Here is a 25,803-nt window from a genome sequence, read left to right as displayed (position 1 = left end):
CAGAAGAAAAAGCACCAGAGTGCAGCAGTAGAAACAAGAGTGAGCTTGTGCACTTTAAGTTTTGCGTCATGTCCATTTCGTTGATCCTGGTTGTTGTGTTTCAGGGCTTCCTCAACTGTTTTTATTGACTTCACTGCCCAGCAGGGCAGAGGAAGAGCAGTGGGCGGGGCCTGTTATGCATTTCAGGTTTACCTTGAACTTAACCATCATTAAGTTGTTTAAAAGTTCAGAAAAATGTTGAATTTAAATATCTATGACACAGATTGATCATAACCAGGCCAAAACAGCAAAAACACAACAAAGGCCTGTTGTGATTTGAATGTGTATTATTAGTCAAATTTCACAGACATGTGAAACTTGCATAAATTTCAAATACTGCAGTGAAATTCAAAAGGGACATGGTGAAACGGCTCTCAGCTCAGTTTTAAACACAGGTATAACATAGATATTTGAAAATTTAGTACTAATAATCCTCCTGTACAGTGAAAAAAGCCTTTTGAAGATCCAAAGACAAACAGCCATTTTGGGTCAAAGAGTAAATTTAAGGGTTTTTGACATTTTAAATGTCAAATTTTGACAAACACCTCACAGGCAGAAGCGGTCGTAGCCTGTTTGGAGTCCTGGGCGAACCACATTTCAGGCCCCCACTCCACAAATCTGTATCCGATAAAAGTAATGCTTCAGTTCTTGACTGTGTGTCCCATCACTTCGTATTTTTTGTCTTTATCCTGTAAAGCACCTTGAACTGCCTTGTTGCTGAAATGTGCTACACAAACAAACTTGTATAACTGGAGAACTGGTGGGTTCATGTCTTTTGATTCTCTACCTAATTTACACAGCAAACTTTCACCAGTCAGTCAGTGAATTCGGGACAGAATTTGTTTGATGTATATATATGTTTTATTTTCACAATTTACCAGGATCTGATGACAACAGCCACAATTCAATAAGACTTAAAGGAAGTTCATGTTGGGAGATCATGTTTATCTTTCATTTATCTATTCAAATTCACAATATCACGCTGTAGTTTCATATATGTTAATTAATATTAAAAGGGTCAGAGTTATCTTTACATAAGCAATTAAATTAGATTTGAAATAAGGCTGCACAGTGGTGCAGTTGGTAGCACTGTTGCCTTGCAGCAAGAAGGTCCTAGGTTTGATTCCCGGCCCTTTCTGCATGGAGTTTGCTTGTTCTCCCTGTGCATGGTGGGTTCTCTCTGGGTACTCCGGCTTCCTCCCACAGTCCAAAAACATGACTGTCAGGTTAATTGGTCTCTAAATTCTCCCTAGGTGTGAGTGTGTGTGTGTGCATGGTTGTTTGTCCTGTTTGTCTCTGTGTTGCCCTGTGACAGACTGGCGACCTGTCCAGGGTGACCCCGCGTCTCTCCCGGTTAGCTAGAGATAGGCACCAGCACCTCCTGACCCCACTAGGGACAAGGGTGATAGAAGATGGATAGATGGATTAAAATAAACCACATTTTCATAACAATGCAGCCACAAACAAATAAAAAACTACAAATAAGTAGTCACACAAGAGAGAACCGAAAGCGATACATACTACTGGCTCAGATTTTATGTGCTTAGTTGTGTTTGTTGCTAGAATGAGTTATTGCTGCACTTAATGCTTCACTTTTTCTATCAATGATGTAGAAATTTTAGACCGAGATTCAATTATTTAGTTTCAGCAATCATATCAGTCTATCATTACAGAGTCGACCCTGAATTTAGGAAGATATTTATATTTGCCTCATTTAGACAGTTGAACAAATTTGGATTTAAGCCTGTACACTGGAAGCATAAAAACTGATTCAGATCTGACTCCAAATCTAAAATTTTTGTGTAGTTTCTATGCACTTCAATCACCCAGCACGTTTTTACCTTTAAGCAGTTCCTATAGTGCTTCGCCCCATGAGAGCTTTCTTTGTATTTCTTTCTGGTCTCAGCAGAATTATGTAACATTTAGGTCCAAACAGCGCCATCAAGAGGCCAAAACTGGAGGCCAGGATGGCGAACACCTCCACTGCATCTGCATATTTGCCGGGTGAGCTGACATAAGCAGGAACAAAGGCCACCCACACAGCACAGAAGATCAGCATGCTGAACGTGATGAGTTTGGCCTCGTTAAAGTTGTCAGGAAGATTCCTCGCCATAAACGCCAACACAAAGCTGAGAAGAGCCAATACGCCAATGTATCCCAGTAACACGGAAAAACCAATAGTGGAGCCAACAACACACTCATAAACTATCTTATCGTTGTGGTATTTGGTGTTTTTATGTGGAGAAGGAGAAGAAGACACAAGCCAGGCAGTGCAGATTGCTGCCTGAACAGAGGTGAGAACCAGAACAGTTCCTCTCTGCTGTGAAGCACCGAACCACTTGAGACTGGCTCCCCCTCCTGGCTTGGAGGCTTTGAACACAGCCAGAACCACCATGGTTTTAACCAGGATGCAGGACACACAAAGCACAAAGCTGATCCCAAACGCTGCGTGTCTGAGTTGACATGTCCACAGTCTGGGTCGTCCGATGAACAGCAGCGAACACAGGAAGCACAGTTTAAGGGAAAGCAACAGGTTGAAGCTCAGTTCTGAGTTGTTGGCTCGTACTATCGGTGTACTGCGGTGATAGATGAAGATCCCCAGAACAACAGCGCAGATGAATGTGCCCAGCAGTGAGGCTGCTGTCAAGCAGATCCCTAGCGGTTCCTGATAGGAGAGGAACTCTGTTTGCTTAAGAACACAGTGATCTCGCTGTTGACTGGACCAGAAGTCCTCTGGACAGCTGAAGCACTCCAGGGAATCTGACAGAAAGACAGGAAGAAAGTCAAACCGTGTATTTGTAAGACTGCGTTGTGAAAATCATAATAAAAACAAGTAAAACATAAACACTCACTAGTGTAATTACTGATCATTCCCTCAGAGCAAGGGATGCAGTCAAAACAACACTCAGGTTCCCCCTTCTTTCTCACAACACGGGTTCCTGGAGGACAGTTCTCGCTGCACACCGACCGCGGCGGCTATAGGAGAAACATAAATTCATGTTTCTCTCTAAAGTCACTTCACAAGTTACCAAAGGAACTAAAGGAAACGAGTCACCTTTTTTGATTGAAAGTTCCAGAAGATTTTGTCTCCATCAAGTGTGAGTTGTTCACCATTAAAAGGCGACACTTTTACGTCGCCGACATTTTGAACTTTTGTTTGTCCATCAGGGAGCCGGAGCCAATTCATGACGTCATATATTGGTAAGGCGTCGCCGTTCTCATCAAATGACACTTGGTCACCAAATGATGTGGTGAAATTAACCCTCTCTAGATAATACACAAGCTAATGGAAGGTAAATGAGAAAAGGTTACAGCAGAGGTTGTTGTTACATGACATCATATTGCCCTTTTACCTACACTGTGAGACGTGATTGTCGTAAGACGTTTTTGCTAAGTTTTAATTGAAGAGCAGTGAAGGCCAAAAATATTTTCACAAAATTTGAAAATCGTTTTTGTCTTTACTTCTGCTTTGCATGGCTTTATCACATCAAATTGGAAAGAAATTCAAAAATTTTAGGGTTATAACACCACAAAATGGTCATAAATAAATACATGAAAATCAAGGGTTATGAATACATCTTAAAGACTTTTAAATTTCATTGTTAACATGTACTATACCTGCCGTGGTTGAAGTGTTTGTAAAGTTGCACAGCTTTCCTCACTGAAAGGCCCTTTTCCTGGTTCACACCTCAGCAGCTCATCCAGGGCGTATGCCAGAGCGTACACAGCTTTGTAGACGTTGTACTCAGTCCTGAGATCAGAAACATCTAAGAACTCAGTTTCCACGGCCTTCAAATCCTCGTCTCCAGAGCAAATCCTTCCCCCATCCTCAACCCAGCCTGATGGAGCTGGTGCAAATTTACACTGAAATGTGAATTCCCAAAACTGGTTTGCCTGGAAAACATAAAAGTGACATTTTTTAAGAAGGATTTTTTAATCTTCATTGCTACACTTAATGACTGAAAAAGTCACCATGCTATTTTCATAGGTGGTGTTGTGTTGTAGATCAGCACGTGTTTGGAGCAGGAAGTCCCTGAGGCCTGGTATCTCTCCTCGACGGACAGCGATGCCCAGTGTGCCCCCGAGGTACGGCATGAGGTCAGGGGTCTGGAGCACGGCAGCTGTGGACCAGGCTTCACTGGCCAGCCACTGAAGGCCTGTCAAGTTCTGCCTCACAACCTGTTTAGGGACAAAACATGATCTCAGCTAATTCACACAAACTAGATCAATTAAACTGAAACAAAGTCAAACATTGAACAGTGGAATGGTTTTAAAAGCAATCACAGCAGGAGGTGTAAGGTCTGTTAAAGACTAAAGAATGTGAACCCATTAGAAAAATTGTTTCTTTCATCTAGGAAATAATTACTGAGTGAGACAATATTTTAAATTGAGACAAGTTTGATTACACTGAGTATCGTCTTGCAAATCTCACTCTGGCAAAAATGTGCTATGTCTTATATCATTTCTTGAATGTTTCCCATTCCGTTTTGCTAAATTGGTGGTTTTAAAAATGTATTCATTGTTCATCGTAAAGAGAAACAAATAATTTTTAAGACCAACCTCCTCCATGAGATTAATGATCATACCCTCATGCGCAAACACAACAACAACGCGGGCCGTGGATTTCCTCATCACATCCACGATCCTCTTGAATTCATTCAAATCTTTTTCCCAGGGCAGAATCTCTACATAGGCCAGACAGCCTCCTCCAGACACACCCAGGTCAGAGTTGAAGGAGCGGGCGGCGTCCAGCCCGTAATCATCATCACTTATCAGCAAACCCGCCCAAGTCCAGCCAAAGTGTTTCAGTATCTGAAGCATGGCGCGCACCTGAAAACACACAGGAAAAACTGACTCAACAGGTTTTAAAGGTAATCAGTTAGCATCAAATTTCCTCTTATGTTTGGTATGTTTTATTTCATTTTTGTTTAGATCAGGAGGTTTGACTCTGATTGAAATTGACACAGATTTCTCCTGAAGATGTCAAGAAAAACATCTACTTTTTAAAAATAGTCTCGACACATGCAATGTGGAAAATTATTCATGCCACTCTCGTTGATGAGTGGAATTTGTTTTTTGTCATTACAGCTATCAAATTTGTCATATATGTGCTCATAAGATTTTCTTTAAATGAGATAATTCATGTTCTGCAGAGGTTTATGTTTTGAGGTTGGAAAGTCTCCTTGCTGTCCACCTCATCTTTACCTCCCTCCGCAGATTCTCTGTTGGACTCTTCAAAACATGAACATCACTTCTACTCAGAAGTAAAACGCTGGTCAAACTAAAAGATTGCTTGTGTGCAAAATTTAGTCAAACTATTGTTGTGAAAAAATGTAACTACCCACTCTCTACTTATGTGAAAGCACCCAGTGAAGTTTTAAAAAAACTTTAGCAAGATTGAGAATGTTGAGGATGTTGCTTTGAGCTCTGACATTCAGAATAAGCACATGTCTTTTATATTGTTGTACCGAAGAATAGAATAAGTAAAATAAATAGTTTAAAACAGTCTGTCAGACTGGACATTATCTAAAAAACATATTACTTCTTAGAGCAGCAAACAGAAAATCTCATGACACTGTGCATGAGAATGATAAAGACACAAACATACCTTTCCACAGTCAGATGCAATTTCTACTATTTTTAGTTGAAATAAACAAATCAAGGGAAATAATTTTTCACTTTTTAATATATTTTTTCATTCTAAACTTTTTTTGTTGTTGTGTTTTTTACCTGGAAAGCGTCACTCGGGATTGTCCTAAAGAACGATGGAAACCTCTGCCGATCACTGAGACAGGCACACGTGGCAAAATAACTCACCTGTTAAAAATACACGTTGCACATTCTCATATCTTTTCAAAACGGTTTCAGTCGTCACATTTTACATACAAACAAATCTGTTATTAGACGGCAAAGCTGGACACTTACCATCGGCACTCTGTACAAACCCAAGACAGTGGAGATAGCAATAGTGCATGTAGAGGAAGAATCTCCCACAAGTCCTACAACTGGAGGGGCTCCTTCACAGGTCTCATTCAACACAATATGCTCCTCTTGACCGCTGATTAATGCCAATGCTGCACGAAATCCAACTCCGAGAGTGAGACAGTTGTCATACAAACTGTAGCCCAAAGTGACATTGGGTAAAAGCCGAGAGTTTTTGTTGATCTCATCAATGGCAAAGGCCATGGTCTGAGCCTGTCTAAATCCTAACAGATCAAAACTAACACAAAGAAAACAAATGTTAGACACAGAATGGCAAGTTAGTAAATGAATGAGGAACATTTATCTATCAAGTCATGTTGAGGTAATGAGTCTTTTCTTAGAAGAAGAAATCAATAACATACAAAAATAAGATTTAAATTATATAAATATGCCAAATATTTCTCACACGAATCATGCCAATCTTTCAGCACCTTTCCTGGTTTCTCTGTAAATGTGCTCCTGACACACTTACCTGTGGCATATCAGCGGTTGTGGTTCGGTGGTAAACGACTGGTCAGGAAACACGGAGAAGAAGTGGACCTGAAACAGCCCACCGAGTATCAAATCCCCAGCCTTGTGCATGCCATTTAGATGAAATCTTCCCTGTAACAGACAGGAGGAGGGAAACAAAGAGGAGGGCACAGAAGAAAAAGCACCAGAGTTCAGCAGTAGAAGAAAGAATAGGCCTGGGCGCTTTAGGTTTGGCATGACAGTCATTAGATTGAGCCTGGTTGTGATGTTTCCCTGCTTTCTTAACTGTCTTTATTGACTACGCTGTCCAGCGGGGCAGAGGATGGAGAGTGGGCAGGGCCTGTTATGCTGATATGCTTTTCTGGCCTTTTAATTTGCTAAATACTGACTAACTATGCAGAACTACGCGGCACAGATAGTAAAAGCAAGAATATGTATTGTAAAAAGGCTCATGGGTTTAAAACTGACAGGAAGTGGCTGTATGAAAAATAGAATAAGGAGCCTAAGACATTTTGATTTTAAAAATTAGTATCAAAACATATTTTATATACAGCCTGTAGTGATTGTTCCAAAGAGTTGAACCAGTAATTTATATGTTGTGATGATACGTAAGAAAAGCTAAAAAGACATAAAGTCTTAATTTTTTAAAAGCATGAATCTCTGAAAAATAATTCTCAGCTGCGTGAAAATAAAACCTGACCTGACTGCAACGATTACTGGCAGGGAGATACTGTGCCACCTAATAATTACTGAGAGAGAATATTTTACTAATGGTTAAGAAAATTAATAATCACCTCAGAATGATCAGACTTTTGATTAAGCAGAAACATTTTCTTTCTCCAGTTCTTCCACATTAAGACATGAATAACGCCAGAAATGAAAAAACAGCTCCCCCATATTTAGCTGATCTATTTTTAGCTTATTTTATGTTAGACCATCTACAATATTTGTTTAACAATGGCTTCTCTTTCCTTGATTTGTCCCTGTAAGATCTTTACACTTACCCTGAGTCTTTTTTTCTGATAAAGCAGAAATTATAAAGCAATTTAAACATTAAATCAGATGGGGGGGGTTTTCTGTAGCTAAATGCCACCAGTGGTTGAAATTACGTTGTAAATAAACTGAATTGATCCAAGTTACGCATTTGAACAAAGGAGCTCAAAAGCTTTTAATCCCGTCCCATTACATAAATTACACAAACGTTTTGCTTGCTCTTCATTTTTTGTGTGTGGAATATTCAGAAAGTAAGTTATGTGAAAATCTTTCTATTAAAGTCAAGTTTATTTAATCTTACAGCATTCATGTTGCAGTTATGAATTAAACTTCTTCTAAGCAGTTCACTTCCCCCAACATCTTTTACTTTTCGGAAGTTCCTATAGTGCTTCGCCCCATGAGAGCTTTCTTTGTATTTCTTTCTGGTCTCAGCAGAATTATGTAACATTTAGGTCCAAACAGCGCCATCAAGAGGCCAAAACTGGAGGCCAGGATGGCAAACACCTCCACTGCATCTGCATATTTGCCGGGTGAGCTGACATAAGCAGGAACAAAGGCCACCCACACGGCACAGAAGATCAGCATGCTGAACGTGATGAGTTTGGCCTCGTTAAAGTTGTTGGGAAGATTCCTCGCCAGAAACGCCAACACAAAGCTGAGGATGGCGAGTAAGCCAATGTAACCGAGTAACACTGAAAAACCAACAGTTGAGCCAACGACACACTCATAAACTATCTTGTCATTGTGGTACTGGGTGTTTTTATGTGGAGCGGGTGAGTTGGTTACAAGCCAGGCAGTGCAGATTGCTGCCTGAACAGAGGTGAGAACCAGAACAGTTCCTCTCTGCTGCGAAGCACCGAACCACTTGAGACTGGCTCCCCCTCCTGGCTTGGAGGCTTTGAACACAGCCAGAACCACCATGGTTTTAACCAGGATGCAGGACACACAAAGCACAAAGCTGATCCCAAACGCTGCGTGTCTGAGTTGACACGTCCACAGTCTGGGTCGTCCAATGAACAGCAGCGAACACAGGAAGCAGAGCTGAAGTGACAACAGTAGTTGGAAACTGAGTTCTGAGTTGTTGGCTCGTACTATCGGTGTACTGCGGTGATAGATGAAGATCCCCAGAACAACAGCGCAGATGAATGTGCCCAGCAGTGAGGCTGCTGTCAAGCAGATCCCTAGCGGTTCCTGATAGGAGAGGAACTCTGTTTGCCTAAGAACACAGTGATCTCGCTGTGGACTGGACCAGTAGTCCTCTGGACAGCTGAAGCACTCCAGGGAATCTGACAGAAAGGAGAATTATATGTCATAGGTGCAGCCAGATGGAAAAAAAGAGGTCTTCTCATTAAATATTCAGTTCTTAATCAACAAATGTTTGCATGGTAATGTCTAATGGATTTTTTTTGTGTTTTGAAACCCCCCAAATAGATTTAATTCCAGAAATTAGCCTTATTAATGCATTTCTCAAAAGATATCAATAAAGATGCCTATAGCTATAATTAATCACCCTCCATCTGTTAAGCCTAATTTATTTATGCATTTTAGATTAACATTTTACAATGCATTTTTTTCTGTTTTCATTTTTTTACTCATAAAATTTCAATTTCAATTGATAGAAATCAACCAAGTGTCCAAACGTTGCTGTTGTAGAGTGTGCTCATTTTAATTCACACCTGTATTTACTGTAATTTGTTTTTAAAACAATGCTATCAAAGTAGCTCAAATATAGATACTCACTGGTTTTGTTATTGACCATCCCCTCAGAGCAAGGGATGCAGTCAAAACAGCACTCAGGTTCCCCCTTCTTTCTCACCATGCGGGTTCCTGGAGGACAGTTCTCGCTGCACACCGACCGTGGTGGCTGAAAATGACAAAAAAATAATAATCCGTACCGGTGAGGTGCGGTCAGGGGAGACCTGTCATCATGGAAAAATAATATATAATGATAAAATCACTTATATAGCTATTTTCACCCTGTGGTTTGTACTGTAAAGTACCTATTTTTCATTTAGGTTAACCAATTTTGATGATTTTTTTCTTCAAAATCGCTGAATTTTCTTAATTTCCCATTCAAATGCTCGGAAGCGCAGCTGGTGAGGCAGCAGTGAGCTGAGCCTCACCTTGATTGATCAACCTCTCACTGACTGCACTGGCTGCCACTGGATGACAGCATGAATGGTTAAAAAACATTTAATGCGTGAACTGATTTTCCATAATTTATCTTATATAATATAATGTAAAGTGTTTTTTGTCACCAACTATGTGTGTAACATGTTTCGTGTGCTGAGCAGCGATCAGAAACGGCAGAGCGCAGATTCGAGGTGAGGCAGGCAGTTCTCTTGCCTCATGGCAGGGGGCGCTCATAATCCCAGACATTGTGAGTGTAGAGTAAGAGACAGTAACAACAAGCTAGCCATTGAGCTAGCCATACAGTACAGAATAGTCTGTTTGCCCTCCAGCGTTGTCTGCATGCACGAAATTTTCTTATGTAAACAATAACATGCAACTAGAAAATTTCTGAAGAAATTTAAACGGGGCCTGCCAAAGTGAGCCTGTCGGTTGGAACCCAGCGTCCTGATGCTACAAATTAGTATCAATGCTAAAGTAAGCTACAATGTACTCAATAGCATGTGGAGAGTCACAAGCATGTTGAGTAACATGGACTTATACCATTCAGTATGTTGAAATTAGTGTACAAGTTAAAATGAGCCAAATTGCTAACATTAGCCTAAATACTGTGAGTAGCATGTGGGGCATCACTCCAGTGTACTAAGAGTGGCTAATAAATAAGAAAAATAGCTAAAAGCATTTTTTAGGGAAAAGGCTAATGCTAATGGGGGGGCAGTGAAATGCTAATGTTTGTGCTAAGGTTTGTGTTAATTTACTGTCTTGCGTAGTAAGTCTTACTTTCAGTTATTAATGTACAATAACTGAAAAGAGAGATGTATCTTCTATCATGAATATAGATTAGAAAAAAACCCTACAAATTACAATGAGATATTGCTACTTCTGGTGGGCACCGGAAGTAAGACCCATAATCCTTTCCCCAGTAAGCCTCCCAGGAAAAAGGTGGATAGAATGTTCAGTTCCAATGGTATCAATGACATCAGCAGTGATGACAAAACTCTATGATACCACAAAGGAATCTCTCTCTTGAATGTAGCTCACAGACAGCGTTTTCTCAGACCTGTTCCACAGTTCTATCACGACAGATCACTCTTCAGAGCACGTTCGAAATTAATCGAAACAAGCGGGATATCGATTCCAGATATTACACGCCTTTCAGAGTAGCAAGAATTTACCAAAACATCGACATGAAGCAACAACAGATTGCTTGTGAACATGAAGCTTTTCCAGCTGAGCTTTCATGGGTCGACATTATGGACCTCAACATCCAAGTTGACTACAACGCTGTCATTTTCCCTTTGGAAGAAGACACAGACAGCCCCATTAAGCCGGAAGATGAATCAGGAGAGATCCAGGGGGAATCAAGTCCTTCCGGCGACTTGGAGAATCCAACATCACTGGAAGTCGAGCAGAAAACAACTCCCTCTGCTGGCTTCGAGATCACCCCCTCGGTGGAAGTCGTGGAAGAGTCAAGCCAACAAGTCATTGACCTGACAAGGCAGGTAGACGATCTTAAAAAAGAACTGCAGAGTAAGGCTTTTGATCTCCATAAGGAAAGAGACCGGAGGATTGCATGTCAGGCTGAAATCAAATCACAGCAGGAGGAGATTGAGAAACTGCAAAAGATGGTAGTAAAAGAACATCACCTGCGAGTCAAACGTGAACATGAAATAAACGTGCCAGAGAATAAAGATCTATCAAAGGTTTCTTGCTCGTCCAAAGTTACAGTTGACAAGAGCATTCTTCAACAGCTGGAATATTTCAAGAGGGAGGCTGAAAAATACGCCTCCCGCAACAAAGGTTTGATAGAAGTAATGGTTGAAGAGTACAGAGTGAGACTTAAATATGAGGAGCAGCTCAAAAGTCACACTGAGCAAGCTTCCAAATTCAAAGCACAGGAAGAAACGGTGAAATCTCTGCAGGATCAGGTTGCAGATCTCAAGGTGAAGTTAAAACTTGCTCTGGAAAACAACCATCCCAAAGTCTCAACCCAACCAGAGGCCCCCCTGAAAACAGAAGGTTCCCTACAAACAGAGGAGTCCAAGCAAACACAGACCTCCAATCAATCAGGGAGGTCTGAGCAAAGACAGACCCTGAATCAACCAGGGGTCTCCCATAGCCTGGTTCGGCCTTTGCACCGACCCACACCCAGGTTGCAAACAGAGGAATCAACGCAAAGCCAGACCTCCACACAAACATGGAGGTCTGAGGAAAGACAGACGTCAATGCGACCAACCTCTACTGGTTGCATGAAGGGCCTTCACGTTGGCATTGGCGTGAAGGCCAATCTATGCCCTGCTCGGCCTTTACGCCGACCCACACCTAGGTGGCACTAACCTAGGTCACTATAAAAAGCCCAGGTTTCGCTAACACTGGGCATTATGGAAATTGGATTCTTTACACAAATTTGGGATCTGCTGATCAGGTAAAATTTCTCAAAAATTAATTGATTAATTGGTCTCTCTAAATTGTCCTAAGGTGTAAATGTGTGTGTGCAAATATACGCATGTTAAATGATGGATGGATGAATATTTGTTAAAAATGTTTGACAGTAGAACATGAAACAGAGAATTTGTGAAAATGCATCTGGCTCTGCTACTGTCCAGAAACAACCAATCAGAACCAAAAGTTTGTCTTTTGGTTCTGATTGGTTTCCAGCGTTTCCCAATTCCGGTCCTCAGGCCTCCCTGCTCTGCATGTTTTAGATGTGCCTCTATTCCAGAGCAGCTGATTCAAATGATTGCATGACCATCAAGTGCTGCAGAAACCTGTTGATCACCCATATATTCAATCCAGGTGTGTAGCAGAAGGGAAACACCTAAAACATACAGGGCAGGGAGGCCTGAGGACCGGAATTGGGAAACGCCGCATTAGACTAACAGTGTACTGCAGCTACGCAAGTGGCAGAGAAACACTAACGTTATATCATCATTGTTTATAATGATTTAGAAAACAAACAAAATGCTGTACAAGTTTGTCAAAGCTATTTCGACCCATATTAGATCTTAGCATTGATTTCCCTTCATTTTAGTAGCTGCGATTTTGCCTAACCCTAACCTAGTCTATTCCTAACTCTAACCTTAACTAAAACTTAATTAGCATCTTACCTCTAAACATTACCCCTGACCCAAAGCAATGAGTCCATCATATTAGGACCAGCGTTTGGTCCTAATATGATGGAACTAATGCAGGGTTTCTCAATTCCGGTCCTCAGACCCCCTGCTCATGTTTCAGGTGTTCACCTTCTGCCACACACCTGGATTGAATCTGTGGGTGATTAACAGGCTTCTGCAGTACTTGATGACTGCAGAAGAAATCATGCAATCATTTGGATCAGCTGTTCTGAAATAGAGACACATCTAAAACATGCAGAGCAGGGGTTTAAGGACTGGAATTGGAACTGGCCTAATGTGACACTGGACATATAATGGTGCGTTCACACTAAATGCGTTTTGAGCATCAGGCAGGTCTGGTTTGCATTCTAAGTCTATGTGGAGGCGCGTCGAGGGCTATTGCGTCGCGCTTCCAGCATCTAGCGCAGCCCAATTTGAACCGTTTGGAGCGTTTGACACATCTAGCGCATCCAACGCTCCACATAGACTTTGAATATAAACCAGACTCGCCTGACGCTCAAAACGTGTTTGATGTGAATGCACCATTAGAATGTTCAGTTCCGCTGGTAACAATGACATCAGCAGTGATGACATCACTCTTTGATGCATCAAATGAACCTCTCTCTGGAGTGTAACACACAGACAGTTTTTTCAGACCTGTTCCTGTTTCAGACTTATAAGTTATAAGTTATGAATCTTCTCCAGGAGCATTGTTAAAATTATTTGAAGGCACAGAATCAGCCCAGTACAGGTTCACATTCTCAGGTGAGAGAGACTCATCTGGTATAAAGTAAAGTTTTCTGTGCTGAAATTACATTTATTAATTTATTCAAAGCATGTCATGAATATGTGTGCATGTACTCCATCTTAAGTCCAGAGCATTCTAGTTTTTTGTTGCTTTTTCCACCACTAGATGATATGCATAGATGATATAACATAAACAGCACTACTCAGAGATGCAATGAGTTTATAGCAGTTGTTCCACCATGTCTGTAGTTCTGACATTCTGCCATCACTGTAGCTCTAAAGAGCAGCTCTGAGGGGCAAACTAAATTCTATGTCTATTTTGAGTCTAACTGACACTGTTTTGTGTCAACGCTATGGCAGGCACCTATTCCACTGCTCTCCCTATGCATTGCTATGGGCAGGGCCCAATAACATGCAGGAGGTCTATATTTGTACATCTGATTATGATTAAGTCAGTGCCTCACCGCACGTCACTGATCCGTACATAATATATTTTAATCTACATCCACGGAAACTGCAAATGTGAAAAAAAGAGAAAGGAGTCACCTTTTTCGATTCAAAGTTCCAGAAGATTTTGTCTCCATCAAGTGTGAGTTGTTCACCACTGAAAGCTGACATTTTAACCTCGCCGACATTTTGAACATTTGCTCGTCCGTCGGGGAGCCGGAGCCAGTTCATGACGTCATATATTGGTAAGATGTCGCCGTTCTCATCAAATGACACTTGGTCACCAAATGATGTGGTGAAATTGACCCTTTCAAGGTAGTACACAAGCTAATAAACAGCAAGTCAGAGACAAGATTTTATTTTATTGTTTTTATATCTTTGCAACGCAAATGTGTTCAATAAATCTCAAATTCCTCTAACATTCAGAGAGTGAAAATACTGGAGTATCGGGACTTTTAATTTACAAAAGTGGCTGTCTATCAGTTTCATTTTGCTCTGCAGTAAGAGCCTGTGAAGTAGTCATAGAACAGTCGACCTTCTTTTACCTGCCACGGTTCCAGTGTTTCCAGAGCGGCACAGCTGCCACTTCCTGGTTCACATCGCAGCAAATCGTGGAGGGCGTGGGCCAGAGCGTACACGGCTTTGTAAACGTTGTATTCGGGCCGGAGGTTAAAAATGTCTAAGAACTCAGTCTCCACTGTCCTTAAATCTTCTTTTCCAGAGCAAACTTTTCCTCCGTTTTCAACCCAGCCTGCAGGCGGCGGTGCAAATCTACACTGAAACGTGTACTCCCAGAACTGGTTTACCTGAAATACATCAAAACTTTACGATGTGTCACTTATGAATAGGGCTGGACAATAAGTCAATAACAATATATACTGTGATAGACACATCATCCGATATCCAATAGAAGTTTCAATAATTGTACAGAACTCTGAGGTAGAACAGCAAAGCATTCTGGGGGATGTAGGCCGAGGAAAGGCCTGCTAAGCAAGGTTGGTGGCATCAAGTAACTCCCTTGGCTGTTTGGTTACCTAGCAACAACCTGTTGAGTAACAGGTTGTTGAGTAACAGGTTGTTGCTAGGTAACAGGCTTGCGCAGGAGCAGCTTAAGGTTTCAAAACCGTGTGTCTAAAGAAAACCTACGTTGACATAGAGTGAAAACTGTGGACAAAACAAAAAACATAGCATCGCGAGTTTGGCAGTATTTCAGACTTTCAAAGAAAAAAAAATACCTCATCTAAAAATATCGATATTGACTGATATGAAACACCTACAGTATATCATGATACGCTTTTCAGCCACATCGTCCAGCCCTACTTGCGTAAGCATTTGATAACACAGTTAAATCTCACCATGCTATTTCCAGAGCTGCTGTTGTGTTTTATATTAGGATTGATTTCTAACAGGAAGTCCCTGAGGCCTGGTATCTCTCCTCGACGGATAGCGATGCCCAGTGTGCCCCCGAGGTACGGCATGAGGTCAGGGGTCTGGAGCACGGCAGCTGTGGACCAGGCTTCACTGGCCAGCCACTGAAGGCCTGTCAAGTTCTGCCTCACAACCTGTTTAGGGACAAAATGCAATGTCAAATTCTAACTCTACATATTGTATGGAAAGTGAAGAAATCTCTAAATTAAAATAATGTGTATAATTTTCATTGGATAATTTAATAGCACAACCAGATAAGTTTAGTATGTTTTTGCCGTGTTTAGTCGTGCGTTTAAGTGAAATGTCATATTCGTTCTGATAGTGAGAGCAGGAAAATAACGTCTCATCTCTGTTTAATCTAACTTCTTCACATGACGTCCTTCATCTTGGAACAAAATTGTAACCTTTGGTGATAAAAAAGCTGATAAAAGCATAAATTGCAACATAACGTGATAATGACAGATGAGCCTGGAACATGATAGCCAAAAATTTACTGTCTTGTGCTTGAGGCCATATGTTTGGATATCACCATTAACGCAAACACCATATATTTTTGATCACCTTAGGTTTTAAGATATTCTTTCAGGGATTTAGATTTAGATTACAGTGACGCAATGTCTCCATTTTAGAACAGAATTAGCTATTTCGCTTCTTTAACCTCTGACCGTCTCTGAGGCCAACGTGAGAAAAGACAAAACGGTCAAGCCCGTTACCTCCTCCATGAGATTGATCATGTGGCTCTCATGTGCAAACACAAGGACCACCCGAGCTGTGGATGCCTTCATCACGTCCACGATCCTCCTCAGCTCCGGCGGCTCGTTGCCCCACGGCAACACCTCCAGGTAGGCCAGGCAGCCTTCGTCAGACAGACTCAGATCAGACTGAAATGATTTGGCAGCGTGGAGCCCGTAGTCGTCGGCGCTGATCAGCAATCCCACCCAGGTCCAGCCGAAGTGCTTTAGGATCTGAATCATAGCATTCACCTGCGCAGGCATGGAGTAAGGGGACAAAAGGGAACATTTTGTAGAAAATCTGATGAGAATGTTAAACTTCGGATGAAATTACAGGACTCATGTGATTGCCACTTAACTCATCACTTAGGCGATTTCTACATAATGTTTTCGAATTGCCCAATTACGTCTAACTTCTGGTCCCATGTCAAATTTCTTGCATTTCTACTCCTGTTTTTTTTTTAATTTATTTTGAACTTCCTTAATGATACTTTTGACATCTCTCTTAAACAAATTTGACTTAAAATCTTGCTGGAATCACATCTGCTAAGAAAACAATTACCATACATAACACTGGTTTACACTTGACACGGAGCCTGCAAAGAATTGCTAACCTTTAAAATACAACTGAACAAAGTCTCTTCTAACATAACTCAGTGGATGAGTCAGTAGCTAATCAGATCATTGTATGCACATTTGCTACTTGATGTTATGTTTCTTTTTCCTTTTTTGAGGATTTCAATGTAGCAGCACAAAGAGATGCTCAATATGCCTGTAACCTTGTTAAAAACCAATAAAACGTCGATTACAAAATAAAGAATGATTCCCAGGAATCAATCTATTTTTCTCTGCTCTTAAAGACAGATGATTTTTTTATTTATTAATTTTCTATTTGTATTTGTTGCATGGATTTTACCTGGAAAGCATCGCTTGGTATCGTTCTGAAGAAGGACGGAAACTTCTGACGGTCACTTAGACAAGAACATGTGGCAAAATAACTCACCTGTTAAAAATACACATTTTACACATATGTTATTTTTTAAAAAAGCAACTACTTTTGTTTGGATTGGTTGGACCGATTAGTCGGTAAAACTGAGCACTCACCATTGGCACTCGGTACAAACCTAACACGGTGGAGATAGCAATACAGCGGGTGGAGGAAGAATCCCCCACAATTGCCAACACCGGAGGGCTTCCTGAACAGTTATCCTCCATCACAATCTCCTCCTCTTGTCCGCTTATTAATGCCAGCGCTGCACGAAACCCAATTCCCAGTTTAACACAGTTGTCGTACAGACTGTACCCCAAAGTGACGTTGGGCAAGAGCTCGGCGTTCCTGTTGATCTCATCAACTGCAAAAGCCATGGTTTGGGCCTGTCGAAATCCTAGAACATCAAAACTAAAACAGCAACACAACGGTTTAAATAACGAAAACACAACCACTGAGGTTGAGGTTAAAAGCTAGACATTTTGTCGAAGCAAAAATACACAGAAAATGCATGTGGGGCGTTGACTGATCAGAAAAGTGTGAGTTCTTAATTCATCTCAATTTCTTTTGCACACTTACCCATGGCAGGTAGGATGCTGGGGCTCAGATGTGAAAGACAAGTCAGGAAAGACTGAAAAAAAATTTATTTCAAACAATCCCCCCAGAATCACATCTCCAGTCTTGTGCATGCCGCTGAGATGAAACTGTCCTTGTGACCGACAGGAGGGCGGCCGAGTAGGGGGGCTGGAGCAGTGAGAACAGAATAAGTGCAACAGCAGCAGGAGCAAGATTTTGTCTTTACGTGAATACATTACTATCATGTGGCCACCCCTCTCTTTAACCTCAGTTAATTGTTTTGTTTTTAATTTTGTCACTCCACCCCTTTTATTGACTTTCAGTGTTTATTCACACTGCACGCCACCAATAGGAGTAGAGGACAAAGAGTGGGCAGGGTTTCAAATGTAATTCAGTTTTGACTGATTTTGGACTGATAATGAAACATTATTATGTAGTGATTATAGAATTAAAACAACTGTTGCAACATTTATGCAAAATCGACTTTTTTGTGCTTGTTGTTCTCTCATCATAAACACACCTGGAGTGTTGCTTTCATTTTTTCTATGCATGTTTGAGAAATCCTTTAGTCTGTCTTGGCAACCATTCAGCTGCACAAAAGTCCTGAGTGGACCAAGCGCCGCCTTTGAGACGCAGCTCCTCCTCAGAGCTGCGGCCTCCAAGGGTCCCAGCTTATTACAGAGCTCCTTACCCATGCAACTCCCCCACTCAGCTCCTTCAGACTAGCCAGCAGCGATTAGCAAACATCTGGTGGAACTGCGCATCTGCTAAGCTCATTATATGCGTTCCTTCTCAGTGCAACTCTGGTAATAAAAAGGAAAAATAAAACTTTGTTAAAGGGTTAATAGAAGAGCAATATTGTGATGATTTCTTGAAGAGTAGGATTTTCTTAAAGAGACAGAGGCCCAATTTCAAGGCGCTAAATCAACTGGCACAGAGATTGTTTCTCCCACCTACCGTATATGTATTTTTTAATATTAATAGCTTGTCACATTTGAATGTGTCTTTTGGAAGTATTCTGAAAATTAAGAAAGTGTTACTGCCAAAGCACGCATTTCTATAATACAAAGGCATTGGATTAAATCTTTTTTTTTTTTTGCTTAAAAATTAATCCTTATTTCAGACTAAATAGATTCATATCATTAAATTAAAGAGCGCACATGTAAACATCAATCTTCACTCAGAAATAAAATAAATCATAGAGACACTTTAGTTACAATATTTACAGAAGCTTGTTGTATACCATGTGTCACCATGTGTTGGAATAGCTCTTACCATTGAATTTATTCACTCATTCAAGCAGCACATACATGTTATAATTCCCAAGTATGGCATGGCAACTATGAAAAAAAAATCTTATTATTGAACTGCAGAACCTAGGAGATGTTTATCAAAGAGCGCACTGTGACCAGATATAATTCTGATTTTGTGTGTGTGTGTGTGTGGGGGGGGGGGGGGGGGGGGGGGGGGGGGTGGAGAAACAAACCCAAAAACACTTTTTGATAGGCAATACAATGAACAGTATTTTGTTCACTCGCGTTAGTTAAGTTGTGTAATTTTTAAAGTGCCCTCTAGATGGCAGCAGCAAACCATGATAGAGAAAGCATGACGCACTGGCGACAGAGTTTGAACATTTTAACTTTACATGGCACTATGAGCCATTAGCATTCATTTTTTCCAAGATTTCTTTTTTTTAGGTTTGTTAGTCACATTACAGATAGTACACAATGTAATAAATACAAAGTTACAAACCAACACAAAAATGAAAGAGGACTCAAGGCACACTTTGTCTGGAAGGCCATGGAGACTGCAAAAGCAAAAGTAATCAAACAACCGTTCAAAGAAAATTCTGCTGAAGAAAAAAAAAGGTTACTGCTATTAAAAGCCTTCAAAAAATGTTTGATCAATTGTATACTGTTCAACAATAAAAACAAAAGGATTTTTTAATTTGAATTTTTTTTTTCTTGATTGATCTCTCATTTTCCACTAAAACTGAAATTGTGCACAATAGCAGTGTTTTCTTGCAGCAAAAAGGTCCAAGGCTCCAATAATCTCCTATGTAGTTGAACAGGCAACGTGTGAATTGAGTCACTTTGATCTTAGAAATGTTAAAGCCATACAAAAAAATATAAAAAAATAATAGAACATTAAAATGGACAGATTGATTTTCTCTTATCATTATAAGTATTTGAACTGTCTCTCCTGACTGGACATCACTGAAACAACTTCCTGCATTCAAACCTTGCAGGACGTCTGGGATTTTAAGTTGCCCTGCTGATTTAATTGAGGATAATTACTAGGAACAATTCATGACTGGGTTCATTGGTGTTGTATTTCATAAATCTGTGACCATTGAAGTTATTGACATATCTGAACGGAGTTATTTGGAGGAGTGACCCAAACCTTTACTAAAATTAAGCTTTTTTTATTATCCCCTAGGATGAAAAGAGCATAACAACGGCAAAGAGGGTTAGTTTTATTTATAGTTACATTAAAATATTTATTCATAGTTCCTACATGATTATTAACAAAAGCATAAAAACAAGTGAAATTGTTAAGATTTGCTGCATCGGCCTATGATAGCCTTCTTTGTATTCCTGTCTGGTTTGAGCAGAATTAGATAACATTTAGGTCCAAACAGCGCCACCAAGAGGCCAAAACTTGAGGCCAGGATGGCAAAGACCTCCACTGCATCTGCATACTTTCCCGGGGAGTTGATGTAGGCAGGAACAAAGGCCACCCACACGGCACAGAAGATCAGCATGCTGAAAGTGATGAGTTTGGCCTCGTTGAAGTTGTTGGGCAGATTCCTCGCCAAAAACGCCAAGAAGAAGCTGAGAAGAGCCAATATACCGATGTATCCCAGCAACACAGCAAAGCCAACCGTGGAGCCGACTGCACACTCATAAACTATTTTGTCATTGTGGTACTGGGTGTTTTTATAGGGGGCAGGCGAGGAGGAGACAAGCCAAGCGATGCATATAGCAGCTTGAATACAGGTGAGAACCAGAACAGTTCCTCTCTGCTGCGTAGCTCCAAACCACTTGAGACTGGCTCCCCCTCCTGGCTTGGAGGCTTTGAACACAGCCAGAACCACCATGGTTTTAACCAGGATGCAGGACACACAAAGCACAAAGCTGATCCCAAACGCTGCGTGTCTGAGTTGGCATGTCCACAGTCTGGGTCGTCCGATGAACAGCAGCGAACACAGGAAGCACAGCTTGAGCGACACCAGGAGCAGGAAACTGAGTTCTGAGTTGTTGGCTCGTACTATCGGTGTTCTGCGGTGATAGATGAAGATCCCCAGAACAAGAGCGCAGATGAATGTGCCCAGCAGTGAGGTGGTTGTTAAACAGATCCCTAAAGGTTCCTGATAGGAGAGGAACTCTGTTTTCTTAGGAATGCAGTGATCTCGCTGGGGGCTGGACCAGAAGTCCTCTGGACAGCTGAAGCACTCCAGGGAATCTGACAGAAAGAACCAGACAATGAAATACAGACATGTTCAGTAAATTGTAAATGCATTCTGTAAAAAAGTCTCAATTAAAAAAAACAAAAACAAAAACATCCTTTAAGCAGGAATGAACATACTTTCTATTGACCCAATATTTATAATATTTTTCATATTATTATGATGCAATTTTTTAATGTTAAATGTTGTATTCGTATTAGCAGTAAAACAAAAACCACTATAAATTACAGAAAGAAAGTCTTGACATCAGTTTGTATGTAATTGATGCAATTAGAGAATAAAGTTCAAGTTAACTTTAAAAAAAATTACAAAATATATATATATATTTCTTTGTCACAACTAATCAGAACAGGAAGGAATATTTTAGCACTGCCAGTCACCCTTGTGACTGATAGAGCACATAACACCAATTTTAAAGTCCCTCCGCTGGCTCCCTGTAGCTCAAAGAATAGACTTTAAAATACTGTTAGTTTATAAATCACTGAACGGCTCAGCACCACAATACATTAAAGATCTGCTTTTATTGTATCAACCTTCCAGACCTCTCAGGTCTTCCGGTTCTGGTCTGCTCTTGCATCCCCAGAACCAGAACCAAACGAGGAGAAGCAGCTTTCAGCATCTATGCACCACAAATTTGGAACAAACTTCCAGAAAACTGTAAAACAGCTGAAACACTGACTTCTTATAAATCTCAACTGAAAACCCACCTGTTTAGAATTGTATTTGAAATGTAATCAATTACAAATTTATTGATGTAACTTGACTTAATGATTGATTTTATATTGCATTGTGATTCTGTGTTTGTAATGATGCAAAGCACTTTGAAATGCCTTGCTGCTGAAATGTGCTATACAAATAAAATTTGATTGATTGTGTATGCGCTGCTCACAACATCCACCATGCTATCTGCTCCTTCCCCACAACCCTGCCACGAATGCTCAGATGGCAAATAAACAGTTTTCATGTAACAGTAAGTTGTTTTTCCACCATTTGCACAGCTGTGGCATGTACACAAGCATTATTGACAGCGCTAAGACATTCTTCCAGGCTCTGATTGGTTGTTTCTGACTGAGTAGAGCATTTCTGCAGATGGCTGTAGGACCACAAGAAGAGTGTAGAAGAGCTTGATTTTTTCTGATTACGACATACAGTTTTAAGAAAGATGTAAAAATAAAATAAATATGTGAACTTTCACAAAAATTCACACATAAAGACATTAACACCTACTGCTCTTATTGCTAATCTTTCCCTCAGAACAGGAGACACAGCTGAAGCAGCATTCAGGTTGTGCTCTTTCTCTGGCCATTCGAGTGCCTGGAGGACAACTTTCACTGCAAACTGAGCGGACTGGCTAGGTAATTAAAAGGAAAACAGATATATGATTATGCGTTTCTTAATTTTAATTCCATATGAGAGGCATGTGCAAAAAAAGAAATAATTAAAAATACCTTCTTTGAATCAGTGTTCCAGAAGATTTTGCCTTCATTAAGTGTGAGTTCCTCTCCTCCAGAGTCAGACTTTTTCACTTCACCAACACTTTGAATCTTAATCTTGCCGTCAGGCAGTCGCAGCCAGTTCATCACGTCGTATATCGGCAGAGCATCGCCGTTCTCGTCGAATGAGACTTCATCACCAAATTCAGTTGAGAAGTTGACCTTGCGCAAATAGTGTAAGAGCTATAAACAGAGGACAGACTTCATACAGATTCAGTCGGAAACAAAAGTTTATCAGTAGTTTAACGTTAAATACGTTTACTGTCTCTTTAAGGATCAAATGAAATGGCCTAAAGTAGTAAGTTCCAAACTTTTCAACCTCTTTGTGATAGCACAAACACCATCAATTGGCATTTAGTTTTTTTTTTTACCATGTGCAACTCTTTTTAAATCTCCTATTAAATTTCCTCTTAGATTTATCGTATAAATTTTTCAGTATTTTTCTTTTCATTTAGTTTGACTTCTGCAAGCCAGAGTAGGCTCCTGACCCCAGTTTTGGGGTCGTCTTACCCAGAGGACGCACAGCTTTTATTTGCATTTGAAAAAATTGCAAATTACAAAGATATCCTTAAGAAACATGATCACTGAGAAAACACCTGCTGTTTGAACTGGCTTGTTACAAAATCCAATTTCTTGCCTAATTTTTGCAGCTCACCATGCAACATATTAGCATTGTTTTGACCAAGTGGGTAATTTGGAACACCACAAACAAAAAGTGAGAAACTGGCTGTGCACATATATGTTAAAAAAAACAAAAAACAAAAAACCAGAGCAGATCAAATGTTTCAGGTGAGTTAACCTCCAGCAGCAAAGAGCTACAACACTGCAGTTCCCATTAAAAGTGTGGCAGATGCAGCAGATGTTTGCTTGTTTAAGAACTTGTGCAAATTATTTGGATTAAAGTACGTCGACCAATAGAATGAAAGCTGAATAACTATATAATCAAAGGGTGGAACCAATCCAAAACTCATTCTGCGCTCAAACATGTTTAAGTTCTTATGCCACGCCTTGATAGAATGGCACCCTGGGTAGTGAGGCATGTTGCTCTTATGAGATACTAATACAAATTAATTCCATCATTAGGTGTGTCTCTTTAATTTGCAAACAAACCCATCCAAGCATAGCAGCTGTTTTAGAAATAGATGATCACCTGCCATGGCTCCACAGCCTGCAAACTGACACAGCTGCGCCCAGTAAAAGGTCCTTCACCCGGCTCACACTGCAGCATGTCGTCAAGGGCATGAGCGAGAGCGTAGACTGCCTTGTAGACGTTGTACTCAGGCCTGAGGTTAGAGACGTCCAAAAACTCTGCCTCCGCCAGTTCCATGTTTTCGTGGCCGGTGCAGACGGATTCCCCGTCCTCCCTGTCCGCTGGGTTGAATTTGCACTGAAACGTGTGCTCCCAGAACTGCTTCACCTGTATAAAAGATACACTTCACCATCATGAATGACTTAATGTCTCGTTCACAGCAGATACATTTCAAGGCTGGGGCTTGTACCAAGCTGTTTTCGTTGGTGCCATTCAGGTCGGGGCGTATTTTTAACAGGAAGTCCAGGAAACCGGGTATTTCTCCACGCCGGATGGCGATGCCCAGCGTGCCGCTGAGGTACGGCGTGAATTCCTGTGTCTGGAGAACAGCTGCTGATGTCCAGGTTTCACTAGCAATCCACTGCCGGCCAGTTACATTCTGCTGTGCCACCTGATAATATCAAATGTGTGTCACTGGAATTTTCATTTTCCAACCAGCCAATGATTTATTTATTTATTTATAATGATTTAAAGGACAGAGGTGTGTCTCATGCTGAATATGTAGAAGCTCAACAGCTCAACACTGTAGTTTGTAACAAGCTACAATGTCTTTCTTCCACTCAAGCTCTTAAAAATACAATGTAGGAAATCAATTTTTTGCAATATGTATGTAACTGACTGCTTCATGCTGCACAAATAACTCAAATAAATGGATTTTAAGCTCATAATGCACTTGATTTCTAACCTCCTCCATTAGCTGAATCATGTGAATTTCGTGTGCAAACACGATGACAACACGAGCTGTTGACGTCTTTATCGTGTGTACAATCCTCCTGAGTTCACCTGGGTTACTGTCCCAAGGCAAAACCTCCAGGAAGGCCAGGCAGCTTTCGCCAGATTCAGCCAGGTCAGCCTGGAAAGACTGGGCCACATGAAGTCCGTAGTCATCGTCACTGACCAGCAGGCCAAACCATGTCCAACCAAAGTGCTTTAGAATATGAATCATGGCACGCACCTGGGGGGAAAGCACAGGAATCAACATATTTGGGGCTTAGGCTTTGTGCACTTGGAATAAACATCAATATTGTCACATTAATGGTGTAGAAATCCAGACAGCATTAAAAAAAAAGTGTCTATTGGTGGCAGTTCTTTTCTGTCTCTGTTGTCTGAGACAAATATAGATTCTCAAAGGGGGGGAAAAAAAGGTTTTACCTGGAAAGCATCATTTGGGATTGTTCTAAAGAATGTGGGAAAGCGCTGCCGATCACTGAGGCAGGAACATGTGGCATAATAACTCACCTAAATAAAAAAAAACAAACAAAACAACAAAAAACCAGGCAAATTTAATGGAAATTAAAACAGAAAAATACGGTACTACATAAGAAAAGCAGAGTAAGGCTTACAATAGGCATGCTATATAAACCTAGCACATTGGCAATGGCAATCGAAAAAGTTGAATAGTGATCGCCAACAACGCCCAGAACAGGAGGGCTTCCAGAACAGTTCTGGCGGAGCAGAAACTGCTCGTCTCGGCCACTGGCCAGGGACAAGGCGCCGCTGAATCCAATGACGAGCGCACCACAGTTATCATAAAGGCTGTATCCCAGGGTCAGGTTGGGAAGAAGGTCGGAGTTCTTGTTGATCTCTTCGACAGCAAAAGCCATGGCCATCGCGTGCCTGAACCCTAAAGTGTCGAAGCTAGCACACAGAGTTTGACACACATCAGTCTACGACCAAATAAGGAAGAAGAGATTTTCTTTCTTCAATGTGAGAATGAAGGATACTCTTAGCGTGACGGCATGTGTGCGTGTGTGATACTCACCCTGTGCAGATGGGCTGCTGTGGCTCTGATGTAAAAGTCAGTTTGGGGAAGACAGAAGTGTAATGGACCTCAAACAGTCCTCCTAGAGCCACATCACCTGACTTGTGCATCTCGTTTAGATAAAA

The 25,803-nt window shown here is 40.9% G+C and overlaps 3 protein-coding genes across 3 annotated transcripts; all 3 read right to left on the bottom strand.

Annotated features, from left to right (window-relative positions):
- Positions 1–1,882: 1,882 nt before the first annotated feature.
- On the bottom strand, positions 1,883–6,636 carry LOC111612032 (extracellular calcium-sensing receptor-like). Its single transcript, XM_023351725.1, has 9 exons — positions 6,494–6,636; positions 5,965–6,259; positions 5,770–5,856; positions 4,600–4,869; positions 4,012–4,218; positions 3,658–3,933; positions 3,095–3,322; positions 2,892–3,015; positions 1,883–2,799 (listed from the first exon to the last, which is right to left on the bottom strand). The coding sequence occupies exons 1-9, from the start codon at positions 6,601–6,603 to the stop codon at positions 1,883–1,885; spliced, it is 2,514 nt and encodes an 837-aa protein (XP_023207493.1). The 5' UTR covers positions 6,604–6,636.
- A 1,212-nt stretch (positions 6,637–7,848) lies between these two features.
- On the bottom strand, positions 7,849–17,791 carry LOC102224062 (extracellular calcium-sensing receptor-like). Its single transcript, XM_023351941.1, has 9 exons — positions 17,649–17,791; positions 17,186–17,480; positions 16,998–17,084; positions 16,064–16,333; positions 15,278–15,484; positions 14,468–14,728; positions 14,022–14,249; positions 9,226–9,349; positions 7,849–8,771 (listed from the first exon to the last, which is right to left on the bottom strand). The coding sequence occupies exons 1-9, from the start codon at positions 17,756–17,758 to the stop codon at positions 7,849–7,851; spliced, it is 2,505 nt and encodes an 834-aa protein (XP_023207709.1). The 5' UTR covers positions 17,759–17,791.
- Positions 17,792–20,199: 2,408 nt separating this feature from the next.
- LOC102223805 (extracellular calcium-sensing receptor-like) lies at positions 20,200–25,803 on the bottom strand. Its single transcript, XM_023351927.1, has 9 exons — positions 25,679–25,803; positions 25,260–25,554; positions 25,069–25,155; positions 24,602–24,871; positions 24,107–24,307; positions 23,758–24,024; positions 22,563–22,790; positions 22,342–22,465; positions 20,200–21,110 (listed from the first exon to the last, which is right to left on the bottom strand). The coding sequence occupies exons 1-9, from the start codon at positions 25,786–25,788 to the stop codon at positions 20,200–20,202; spliced, it is 2,493 nt and encodes an 830-aa protein (XP_023207695.1). The 5' UTR covers positions 25,789–25,803.

The sequence above is a fragment of the Xiphophorus maculatus genome, chromosome 18 (assembly GCF_002775205.1).
Source record: "Xiphophorus maculatus strain JP 163 A chromosome 18, X_maculatus-5.0-male, whole genome shotgun sequence".
NCBI classification, from domain to species: domain Eukaryota; kingdom Metazoa; phylum Chordata; class Actinopteri; order Cyprinodontiformes; family Poeciliidae; genus Xiphophorus; species Xiphophorus maculatus.
This window is presented reverse-complemented; position numbering and strand designations above follow the sequence as displayed.